The following is a 12,343-nucleotide window of genomic DNA, read 5'->3' as shown; positions in this document are numbered from 1 at the left end:
CCCGGAGGGGCTGCGTAGTTTGGGGAAAGGTGCATGACACATGAAAGCAGGCACACGCAGGGCAACATCACCATGTTTCACTTTGCAGTCGTCAAAGCAGCTCAAAGCCATCATTCTTGGTTCCTAAAATTTTAGAAACCCCAAGTAGTTTCTCTGCCAGAAATACCTAATTCTAACAGATAAATAATTTGTATGCCATCCACCCTGAGGATGAGAGGGAAAGCCAGAAGTTTCTTATGTAGGGGAAGAAGCCTTCAGGGAACCTGCGCTTGATGGTTTCTGTGGGAAGCACAGGATGCAAGCCAACATGAACTGTTACAGCTACTGTAACTGAGTAAAACATAAAAAAAGCAAAGGGGGCTATATTTCTTGAGGCGGGATGGGTTGTAGAGGTATCTGTTTTGTGTTGATGTGTAAAATCAAACCCTTCTCTACCCCCACTGGGTCCCAAATGGCATGTTGGGCAAAGGAGACTTTGTGCTTGTAGCAGGCTGGAAGACAGAACCCATCTTTCTGGGGACAAAGGGTCAAGGGTGGTGTCTGATCACAAATTATCTTTCCACAAGACTGTCCCAGTTTCCAGCACCTCAGAAGGTCTGATTTGGAATCTGCCCATCTTTTCTTTTGTTATTCTGCCCAGTTTGCGGCTGTCTCCCAACGTCGAACCTTCAAGCACCGTTGTCTCCTTGGAGTGGCTCGATGTCCAGCCGGCCATTGGAACAAAAATCTCAGACTATGTCTTGCATCACAAAAAGGTGGATGAATACACTGACACTGACCTCTATACAGGTGAGTAGAAGGTGGAGGCAGTAGGGAATGCCTTACCTCCGGCAGCTTCCTAGGTTCCAGTGGCTTATTACTTGCTTTAATATGTTATTCCTAGACGTTTAAGCCCAGCCTTTAGCTGCAAGATTGCGGATTGAAATATTTCACCTAAAAGGAAAAGGGAGGGAAGAGGGCAAATGTAAACTCAGAGGTTATTCTTGAAGTTAGCTAATAAGAATAAACAGCTAGATAAAGTTCAAGGACAAAAATAATTATGTATTCAGCAAAGGAGATGTATTTTCAATAAACTCTTTCCTTTTGCCTGTTTTATGTATCAGCTTAGACTGGAGTGAGGACCTCTGGCCAAAATCTTCCTCTCAGGCCAATCTGGCATGGAAGGGACAAACTCTGGATGTTGCTGAATTGCACACCCAACAGCAGTGTACTTAGCTTACAGTTTGGGCTACTAGGAATTTTAGTTCAACAAAATCTAGTTCTCCATTCCTGTTTTTCACCGACCTTCCCTATACCAGGCAATGCATTAAGTGAACTTCAGCTCTGCATAACCTGTCACCTGAGATGACTTTCTTTTTTTGGTCACACAGTCTTGGAGGAGGAGGTGTTGGATTTTTCTGAGACTGTGGATAGCATGTGATGAATTATCTATCCTCCCTTCTCCCCTTCTGAAGCATCCATTCAGAGTGGTAGAGCTAGTTGAAGCATTCTTCTAACCCCTTACGGCCCTTCCGTTGGTTAGCTGCAGTTCTTTATTTTGTCATCTATGACTTCGGAAATCTCTCCGCTACCTGTTCTGGAAGCCCAGAAATCTATGTGCTGTCCTACCAGGCATCCTGGAGAATGGACCTGGCTCCAGAGGAGTTAGCAGACAAACTGAAATGTTTTGGTCCTGAAAGGGAGAAGAAGTCTGTTTACAACATTTGTGTGCAGTTGAGTATCTTGCCTTAGATGCATCTAGAGGGCAGCATTTATCCATAAGAGTCTCTTGTTGTCCCAGAGTTTTTGGAAAGTCAGATACAGATTCTCCACTATCCAAGAAAGTTTATTTTCACGCAGGTTTCTGCCAAAGGAGAATAGAAGCCAGGACTGCTTCAGAATGTGTCATGTGTCATGTTGTACTCACTGTACAAACTCATCCACTAAAAAGCTTTGCTCTTTGCTGTTTCAGCAAAGCCTCCAAATTTGAGGAGAAGTTTCTCCTGGACAATGTGGCATGTTGCACATGCGGCCAAATTTGCAAGTTGCCCCACTCACTGACTGGGGTCTGTGAGTGTTGCTTCCTGGAGGAGGTACCATCCAAAGGCAAGATAGCATGTGCCCACACTCACCACATTTAGCAAATGCATTTATTGCATACAGTTTGCTATATGATTATACTTAAAAATCCTAAATGGTTTGGGAAAGAGTCCCTATATAATGGCTTGAATATTAAGCTCTTCAGTTGGAACTATTTTCTCTCTTTTACCATAAAAGCTATAGGTTACACCACCACCCCACCCCAAAAATTAAAAAAAAAAAATCTTGGTTGTGGCATCACTGCACGTTTCTCCTTTAGATGCTTGGTTGACATGAACATTGACTTTGTTTTGCTCAAAGTTAAAGAGAGAGCATTTATACCAGCAGGGTGGTTTTCCAGAGTGCCGGTATGGGTGTTTTAGCTTGTTTATTGATTTGTTTAAAGGAAGATGATCTTCTGCCGTTCTCTTTTTGAATGGCTGTTGTCACACCGGTGTCTGGCTTGAACTTTGACTGACCCAGAACCACTCAGTGAGTTTTCACAGCTAAAGGTGGGCTTGAACCTGGGTCTCTCCAGACCCAGGGCAACATTCTAAAGCAGTATGGCACCCACGGGGAGTGATGTCACCCCTTCACTCCTCACCCAAGCCCCCCACCAAAAACCATAAGAAGCCATCGGCATTCCTGGACCAAAGCAACCCTCCAAAGATCTGGAGATGCACTGCAACTATGCATTGGATCTGCTACTTTGTAAGGTGTTCACTATTAATACAGTGCAGCTGAGAGAGGTGTGTCAGGCTACCCCACCAACTGCCTGAATGAGTTGCATGTGAGGCTGCTGAGCGAGCCAGAAGGTTAGATCATGGCAGAAATGGTCTTTGCCTTTGAAAGTAGGAGATGTGTGTTTTTTACAGGGTGATGTACAAACTGACGTTTCTTAGAGGCATCTGGAACTAATATTCAGCTCGGAAAATGTTCTCTGTCACACTTTAGCAGCTCTGGTGGAAGGGTGAGGACCTCAAGAGGAGGAAGAGGGAAGAAAAAAACAAAACACATGTTCCATGTTTTAATGTGCAGGCATTAATAAAAACGTGGAACAAAAGGAGAGCTTTGTAATGTATATTGCTCTACCAGCAGCAAGTGGAGAATGTATTCTTCTATGCACCTAAAAAGCCACGTCTTTAGAAAAACCAATATGTCAAGAAGAAAGGAAAACTGACTTCCTTTCTTGTAGATGTGTTCTTAGAATAAATGCTTGTTCTTAGAATAAATGCTTGTTCTATTAAAGCTGGATCGTACCAGATGGAAGCTCGTGGCTGCGGGATACAAGGAAAAAGACTATTTTGATCAAGCATTTTTTCCCTCTTATTCTTATCTTGGCTCCTTCCACTGCCCTTGCCTAGAATAAAATAAAATCTGAGGGCGCCTGCACACACATGGAGCAAACATGCAGTAATTTGGGTTTAATTTACCACGGTCAATGTGTTCTGATATTAGACTAAATTAGAACTCCACAGATCAGACTATGACTTCTAATCCAAATTCAGATATCTTTATTACAGTCTCTGACCAGCCTTTACAACAGAAGAAGAGAAACAGTTTAGTCCCACAATTCATTATCAGGCGAAAAAAAAAGGAAACGTATCTCATATTAGTTCCAGTTCCCTAAACGCTTTGCGCAATGTATAACTTGATAAAAATATTTATAAAGTGTGACTTCTAATTCTAGTTTGTTAGGATTGGAAAACCCAGAACTGCCAGTCTGGCAGGAGTGGGGTATGTGTTGCTTTCATGCAGAGGGGGAGAGAAATATCAAGATGATGGCGGTGCAATAAAAGCCACCATCTTAACATTTTGGACCACCACTACTTCTTTGCGTGCACCTCCGCTTTTACAGTTTGCATAGCTAGGCTGGCTCATGCTCCAGTATGTCCATAAATGATCTGGAAATTGGTAATTTCTTCCGAAACTGAAATTCTGATGAAGCGTAGCGAAAGGAGCAGAACAGGCACATTTACAAGACGTTCTAACTTAAGGATGGCTTATGGCTAAAAGCGGTGTGTGTGTGTAGATATATATATATATTTGCTTTTCTGATTTCTTTACCCAAACTGGAATCTTGCAGAAGAGGCTTCTCTTTCTAGAGTATGCCTATATCCATTGTTTAGCATAATGGACAAATTCATCCCATTTATTAAACCTCTTTTCAGCCTTTCCATTCCAAGGGCTGTATCTCCAGCAGAGAATTTTCTAGTATTGACCCAGTATAATTTTGCATTGTTATTTCAAGGCTGCTACTTGGGAAGAGCACTCTGTATATCCCAAAAGACCTTAAAGTTAAACCAACACTAGGATTACCCCACAGAAAACTAGTTTCATTTAGTTATTTTAGGTGTATGATGCTCCAGTCATGGTAAAAAAATCCTTACTGGCTTGCTTATATCCCAAGATACAGTACAATTAAACATATGAGTTACATGGAGTGGAAATAATTACTAATCTTTCCCTGAGGTTGTGCACTTCCCTGTTTAATATGCAAGGAAACACTTGCATTTTAAGGGAGGAAGCTGGTTAGAATTGCCCAGAGAGCTGAGTTGGCAACCTCAGATGAGTCTAACATGATCATGGACACCAATGTTCTCAAGTTCTATAAATAGATGTGCCATATCAGTGAGATTTGTGTTAGAAAAAGCACATATCCCTGGAAAAAAAAGGATGCTTCTTAGCCTGCCCCATTGCTACAAATATAATCAGATTTTGTCCTTATTACACTGGACCTAACAGCTACCATTTAAGTGGCTTTCTGGCATGACATTTCCTTGTCATCCAATTCCGTTCTTGATCCATGGGTCCCAATCCCCAAGACAGGACCTGAAATCAGCTGCTCTGCTCTTCTGGGCAAACCTTGGCCCCTTCATTCCAAAAAGGATTGGGATAAATATTATAGAGCTGCCAAAGGAAAGCTGAAATACTTAGTCTTTTTAAGTGTTTCATTGATTTTCCCTTTCCCCCCCCCCTTTTTTTCCCTTAGAGAAAGATGGCCAAAGAACAATAGGGCAGTGGTTTGAATAACTTTGCCTCACATGAATGAAATTAAAATCAAATTTGGTGGAAAATAAACTTGAGTTAAGATGCTTTATTTACTATGCTGTTCTCCTTCGGGAAGAAGAGCTTTGTGGCCATCACCATAACACTGTCATCATCTCCTGCCATTGGTGACACCAGATGAGTTCCATCACAGCATTTAGCGGGGAGGCTGATCTCTTAACAGCCCAAATCAGAGTCTCATGGCTGGTTAAAGATGGAAGAGGACTACTTGTGCATAATGGTCTCTGCCCCATCACCCAAATCTCTAAGCATTTGCTTGTGAGTAAGACAGCCCATGGTGCAAGACTTGAATGTGGAGATCTTTGACAGTCTGTTTTCCCAAAATCTAACCTTTGTTGCAATCACCTTTGGGCAATGTTGGACAAAGAGGCTTCCATGCCTCAGGACTGGTGATTCCCTCATCCACAAATCCTCATGCATTGCAAGCAGCACGGGCTGGCTTATGTGGCTGATGCCCATCAAACCGCTGTTTGTTTGCTGCTGCCTTTGAGTTCCCACTTGGTCCTAAAGAAGAGAAAAGGGATGACACACTGTAGCTCCTTAGCCTGGATGAAGTTGGTTGGCTGGTTTCTTCTGGTACACAGCAGCCGATGTCCGCCTCACTCAAGCTTTGAGGGGCACCTTCACTGTGCTCCATAAGAGGGCTGTAAGTCTTCTGCTTCAGTTTCTTGCCTGCATACAAGTCAGTCTTGTACCATTTGGCAGAGTTCCTCCTCCTCATTCATCCTTAGAGGAGGGAAGGTAGAGCTTTGTACCTTTCAAGGACAAGTTTTTCTCTCATTCCACAAAAACAGCCAGTTTCCCACAAGGCACTCCAGAAAAGGAGAAGCAAAATATTTAGGTGTCAAGGGACATTTCCTTATTGAGGAAAAATTACTGTTTGGAGTTCTCAGCTTAGCAAGCAGGCAGGTGAGAGGGAAGTGTGCAGGGAACCAGCAAACACAGAAGTGGGTGGTCAACCACTGAAACTAAATTCAAGGACTGACTCAGGGAGAAGACGGTCCTTTGGGCACAATGCAGACAACTCGCCACCACCAGACCTGCTGAGAGTCACTGATTTAGACTGTTTTAAAAGAAGATTAGGAAAAAAACTTACTGGAGGATGGGTACTAATTTTGGCAGCTGTTTACTTTCCCCAGAATCACAGGCAGCATCCTTACAGATTCCAGCTGTTGTACAGCAACAGCGGAAGAGGCTGATCCTCCTGCCCGTACTAGTGACTGCCTTGGATATGTCTGCTTGGCACCACAGGATACAAAAGAGTGGCCTTGGGATGATCCAGTGCTCTTCTTTGGCTCTTGGGGGTCCTCTTGAGAGTCACATATTTTTCATTGTTGCCCTATATATTTAAAGGTCAGAACCAGAGAACAATTTTATTTGGGTTGAATTGTGTTCTAGCACATAGCTTTTGTACTTCTGTTGAGTCACCTGGCCAAGCTTACCAATGAATACAGAGGGCAGAGGAGGAAAAGGAGGAAGCTACCTTTTGATACTGCTTGAATTGATCCTAAACCACCACCTCCTTCTCCTTCTCCTTCTCCTCCACCCCCCACCACCATAATTTCTCCTTCTCCTTCTCCTTCTCCCTCCCACCACCATAATTCCTCCTTCTCCTCTGCATAATCCATGCAACCTCTTCCCAGCTCTTATGTGCAACATAATTTGCACTTCCAAAACATTTTTCAGGCAGATGACAGACTCAGATCCAGGCATGTTTCCCATTCACTGGAAACTAAGCTTTCCAGACAAGATAGATGCTGGATGAACAAGCCCAGGCATGCTTCTTTATTGCTCCTGCTCAGACATTTGGCCAGATACATACAGATTCAGTTGGAAAGGGCTGTGAAAACTTCATGCCACAATCTTGGGAGGGGTTAAACAAACGAAGCCAGGGGAGATGGAACTGGTCACTTTTGATGCTCAAAACATATTATGCAACAGTCCTCCAGTTCCCTAAAAGTCTGCTGCCTCTGAACAAGGCTTCTGTTTTCCACCTTATTTTAGAATGGTTTGATTCTTTTGGAAAGTGGTGTTTCTGAGTTTATGCTTGGGGTGAGGTGAGTGGTGGTTTCTTTCTTTATTTTTCAGTTCCCTATCTCTCTGTCATTGCCCACAACGTGATTCCAAATCACAAAGAAAGCTCAGTAAGAGGAACTCCCTCCTGAGAACTTTGAAATTAAAAGAGAACACAGGAAACCGTTCCTTTCCCATATCTTTCCATCCTTCTCAAGCCTTAACTGCCTTTCCTTGGCATTGGATGGAAGCTAGTTGGATGGAAGTATTGGAATGGGAGAGCCAGTCTGGTGTAGTGGTAAAGGCACCAGGCTAGAAACCAGGAGACGGTGAGTTCTAGTTCCGCCTTAGGCACGAAGACGTCTGGGTGACCCTGGGCCAGTCACTTTCTCTCAGCCCTAGGAAGTAGGCAATGCCATCCACTTCTGAAATATTGCCACTAAAACTGCAGGGACTAGTTCAGGCTGTTGCCAAGAGTCAACACTGACCTCAAGGCACACACACATACATACATTGGAATGGAAAGGCAGGGAAACTGCAGATGGCAGGAGAAATGATTTCCTGCGACTCAACTGTCCATTGTTTTGCAACATCTTTGGCTGCTCTTAGTTCCTAAACTGAAATTGTTCCCTGGGAAGAGTTCTTTCCTGGCATCATGCTTTAGGGTTAAAGCAGAGGTTCTTAACCTTCTTTTGTGCCAGGGAGCCCTCTGAGAGGCTGGTAAAACCTATGGTTTCTTGCTCAGAAAAATAGATAGATAGATAGATAGATAGATAGATAGATAGATAGATAGATAGATAGATAGATATTGATTGTATTAGGAACGGAACCAATTATGCTCAGATAGAGTTTTCAAAATACTTTTTAAAAAAGTGTTATAGCAACATGTATGCTTCTTCATTAATCCACAAATCAATAACAAGACAATCACCTTTTTTAGGGTATAATAATTTTAGAAAGTGAAGATTTATTGAAGCTCACAAACCTTTTTGGCATCTGGAAGCCATCAATTATGTTGTTGCCTACACGGACTATTGAAAGAAAAGCTACATTTCAGTTAGGATTTAATGAAAACAAAGTTGTAATCTCTCTCTCTCTCTCTCTCTCTCTCCCCATCCAAGTTCATGGCCCCTTTAAACCTATTCCCAGATCCCAGGTTAAAAACTCCTGGATTAAAGGGAAATCAGGGGAGCTTCAGAGAGCCAGAGAATAGACATACAATGAAAGACAAGGCATTCAGTTATACTCTTCTGCTATGTCACCACTACAATAGTGCCAGAACACACTCCATCCATCCATCCATCCCTTTTCCTTTTCTCAAGAGAGTCCATGTCTTTTTTCTGTATTTTTCAGCACAGCCCTCACTCCAAACTGCCCTGTCCTCCCCATCCTCACCATTTGAGCATCACCCTCCATCTCTTCATAATCATCAGCGGAGCAGGCTCAATTGCCTCCCATTCTAAATTGAGCTGTAGGACAAGGCCATATTTCAGGCTGATATGCAAAGAAGATCCCCATCCTTGCACAGCTGATAAAGTTAACATCCACTTTCTCCTGCATGAGTAGGCCTTCTGCTGCCTGTTTTACAAAATGGAATTTCCATCAAGGCAATGACTTCATCAGTTGAATGTAATTTGCCTCCGTAGTTACTAAAGCAGCAGAGACCTGGCGTCCATTTCTTAGGAATTGTTTTGCTGATGAGGGGGGATGGGAATCTGCTCCTGCTGCTGTCTATTAGGTTGCTAGCTGCTTGTTAGATTGCTTTTCCTGGTTTGAACCCAGTGCTTCACTTTTTTTGGAAGTTTGGTTATACTTTTGAGTCACACCAACGTATCTCCAAATGAAAAATGACTGACGTTTTGTCTCAGACAGCAGGACTCTGGAGAGAGTGCAAGACCATTTGTGTGTGAGAGAAAAGTGTTTTGGATGGATTGCTAATGTACTTTGCTTTTGTTTCCTCATTCATCTTAATTTGCAGTATTGCTTGTCTCCTCCAAATTAGAGCCAGGGAATTGATGGGTAGCAGATTTGGCCCATGGTAGAAAAGGGACCAAAGGCAACAGCCACTTTTAAATCCCTTTTAATCTAAACAGGGTTGATGTTGACATCAACAGTGCTGCATTGCACCCCAAGCCAATTTCTTTGGGTGGCCCAAAAATGAGGAAAGATCCTCAGCTTCACAGAGCAAAGCTTGAGTCAGGATGAAGATTCTGATGGGAAGTCCAAATGTTTAGAGTGCTAAAATAGCTCTGCTATGAGTGAAAATGATGTGTTTACATTTAAAAGAGAAAAAAAACAAAATAAAAAACTTAGAGAGAAGGTGGGTAAGGGGAGATGCCTGGAGATATATACAATTGCAATTGACTTGGGGGGATAACTTTTCCCTCTCTCACAATGTGGTTCATAGCTCCTTCCTTTAGCCACAATGAGAAATTTGTTCTAAACAAAATGATATTAAATATGGAGAGATTCAAGGCAGCAAAAGAAAAGGCTTTACACAAGAAATATTTAAATTGTGACATTACTGCCAGCAGATGGAAAGGAAGGAGGGAAGGAAGGAAGGAAGGAAGGAAGGAAGGAAGGAAGGAAGGAAGGAAGGAAGGAAGGAAGGAAGGAAGGAAGGAAGGAGAGATTAGCTTTGCTGGTCAAATTTTCATAGAAGGGAGAGAGAGAAAGTATCAGTGACTTCATTGTGGGCACATGAAAGTACAATTTTGGCATAGTTCAAACAAGGGTCGTTCCGTCTGTTTTCTCAAGATGTTCCATGGTGTACAACAGCTTTCCTGAGACTAATTTTCTTGAGATATGTTGGGACTGAAGCTCCTCCTGTTGCTAGCAGAATGAGCAATGGGTTGGACCTTTGCGAACCACATTCTTAAAACAGCTAGTCCAGGAAAGCTGGACCAGAGATACCTCATCGTGGTGAAATCTGCCACTCAGCCATCAGAGGGGGCTCCTGCACCATCCAGCATGAACCAGGAAGGATGGTGAAGGCTGCCAGCTGACCTTTCTCAAATAGTTCATGGGTTTCCTGAGTCAGTGCTCCCCCCATCACAGCTGAAGCAAAGCTAGGGGGCACATTAAAGGGGAGTCAGGCAGCATGCAGCCCAGGATAGAGGACCTGCACATTAGCAGACGCTGGAGAGGGAAATAGAACAGAGCCAAGGAACTGCAGTTCCTTCGGTTTCAAGGCTTTAAGAGTGCAGTAGTGTTCATCACAACTGCTGGGTTGTGAATGCATTGTCAAAATGGATCTTTCCTTTGAGGAACACAGTGTACTCCATAAAATGGTGCAGGCAAGGTTGGATCCTGGAATGAAGGTCCAGGGTATTTCAGTCAGTACGTGTCTGCAAATCCAATGCCACATATCTTAAAACAGCAGCAAAGGTTTGGTCCCCTTTTATCCTTTCCTCCCCTAACAGACCCCCCAAATATATCTCTTTGCAGTGAACCAAAATTCTTGTAAAAGCTAAAGCCAAGAGGGAAGCAGCCTTAAAGGGGTGGAGGAGAAAATTAAGAAGATGGAGAAAGTGCAGTGCTGGGATGGAAATGAAAGAACGTGGGGGACCATCCAGGAATTCATTCTTTCTACATTAGCCCTTCAAACAAGGAAAATATTTTGCAGCTGCTTGTTTAGCTTGGATTTCCTTGACTGTGGTGGGTCTGGAGCATGGATATCATTTAGCAAGGTGTGCAACCTGGATGGCAAAGCCTGAGGTCTTGCATATGGCTTTCATTTCATTTCATTCATTCATCGATTCATTAATTCATAAAACAAGACAAAAGCCTTCTTGACACCATGAGATAAATTATCCAATGAATACCATGTTTGCTATGATGGTCCACCGGTGAAGCTCAGAGTTGTCAGCTGTAAAAGGCAGGTTGCTTCAGAATCTCAGCAAAAGACAGCCCAGTTCCATCACAAGTTCCCTGACTCCTTTGACCTGGAGATGCCAAGGTCTTCTGATGGAAAGTCCTGTGGCCTTCTACACAGAGAGCCCCCACTCCAGAATATTGGAAATGTATTAATTGTCTTTTACCCAACAATAGACCAGTCATCCCCTGCACTTTCCAAAATAACTATAGGTTCTGTCCTACTTCTGCAGTATTTTGAAAATGAATTGGTAAAAATCCTGGGGGAGCTTTGTCTCAACCTTAGGAGAAAAGCCTACCAAAATGTGGTACATTTGGAGAAACGTGCCCAAGGTCTTCTTGTCTCAAACTCCTTACCTATTCTCTCACTGGAGGTCTGAGAAGCTGAACCTTCTAGTGCAGAACACACCTTTTATCCCTGTGCTGGGGCAAATCATCATAAGAGGCAGGATTCCTGTACTTGAACCACTTACAGGGTAGCCACGCAGTATGTGTAAGGGTCCTGTTTTTCCTTGTAGAAGCATATCTCCAACTTAAGCACGTTGCTTGGTTTCCCAGGCTTCCTAACAGAAAAATCTAAGGAGGGAACTCCTCCTAGGGAACTTCAGGACTTCAGTTGGGGTAGCCAGAACAGCCAACCCCACCACAATGGAGAAACAAGTAGAAGGAACAGTCTCTGCCATATTGTAGTGATAAGGCCAACTTAAAAAAAGACAACAGCAGAAATCTTAAAGCACTGAGCTTTAAGAAAACAGAAGTTTTCTTAAATGAAGCAAGAAAACAGAAGTCTTTTCCCCAGGAGAAGAAAACCCTAGGGAGATCAGAAGCAGGATTCTGGCCCAAGATTACTTCTGAATGTCCATTCATCCATCAGTTCATTTCCGTGCTGGCTGGCTCAGGTACATGTGTATTCTCTCTTCCCATTCTCTGGCCTCCCATCCTGTTCCTCAGTCTGCATTCCCTTCTCATTCATTTCCCATGCAACAAGCAGTTGACCCTGCATAATGTAGCTGTGCCATTTCTTCTTGGCTGAGAAGGAGAGGAGGCCCAGTTTGGGTCTCTCAATTAGTTTCTTCTCCTGCAGCCTCTTTCCATACAGTTCTCTCTGTTTCTCTGGGCTTCACAAGCCAACTGTGCACTCAGCAGTTCTTGCTTGTCCCCTCCTGCTTCCCGGGGTATGTGCAGGTAGGATAACAAGGGTAAAGGCATCATGTTTGCTGTGCCAGCGAGATGGGAGAGAAGCACCATCTTCTAATAACTGGAAAACCTGAGATTATTCTCTGCTAAAAGCAGAAGGGGGGAAAGTCATCTCTGAGTCAGATCCTATCAG

The 12,343-nt window shown here is 43.3% G+C and overlaps 1 protein-coding gene across 1 annotated transcript in view; it reads left to right on the top strand.

Moving 5' to 3' along the window:
* ASTN2 (astrotactin 2) overlaps positions 1-12,343 on the top strand; it is a 289,840-nt gene that overhangs the window by 240,011 nt on the left and 37,486 nt on the right. Inside the window, exon 22 of the mRNA XM_063316464.1 lies at positions 641-789. Within this exon, the coding sequence (XP_063172534.1) occupies positions 641-789 (149 nt within the window). The remainder of the gene's footprint in view (positions 1-640; positions 790-12,343) is intronic.

Source organism: Candoia aspera, chromosome 16, assembly GCF_035149785.1.
Source record: "Candoia aspera isolate rCanAsp1 chromosome 16, rCanAsp1.hap2, whole genome shotgun sequence".
Taxonomy (NCBI): Eukaryota; Metazoa; Chordata; class Lepidosauria; order Squamata; family Boidae; genus Candoia; species Candoia aspera.
This window is presented reverse-complemented; position numbering and strand designations above follow the sequence as displayed.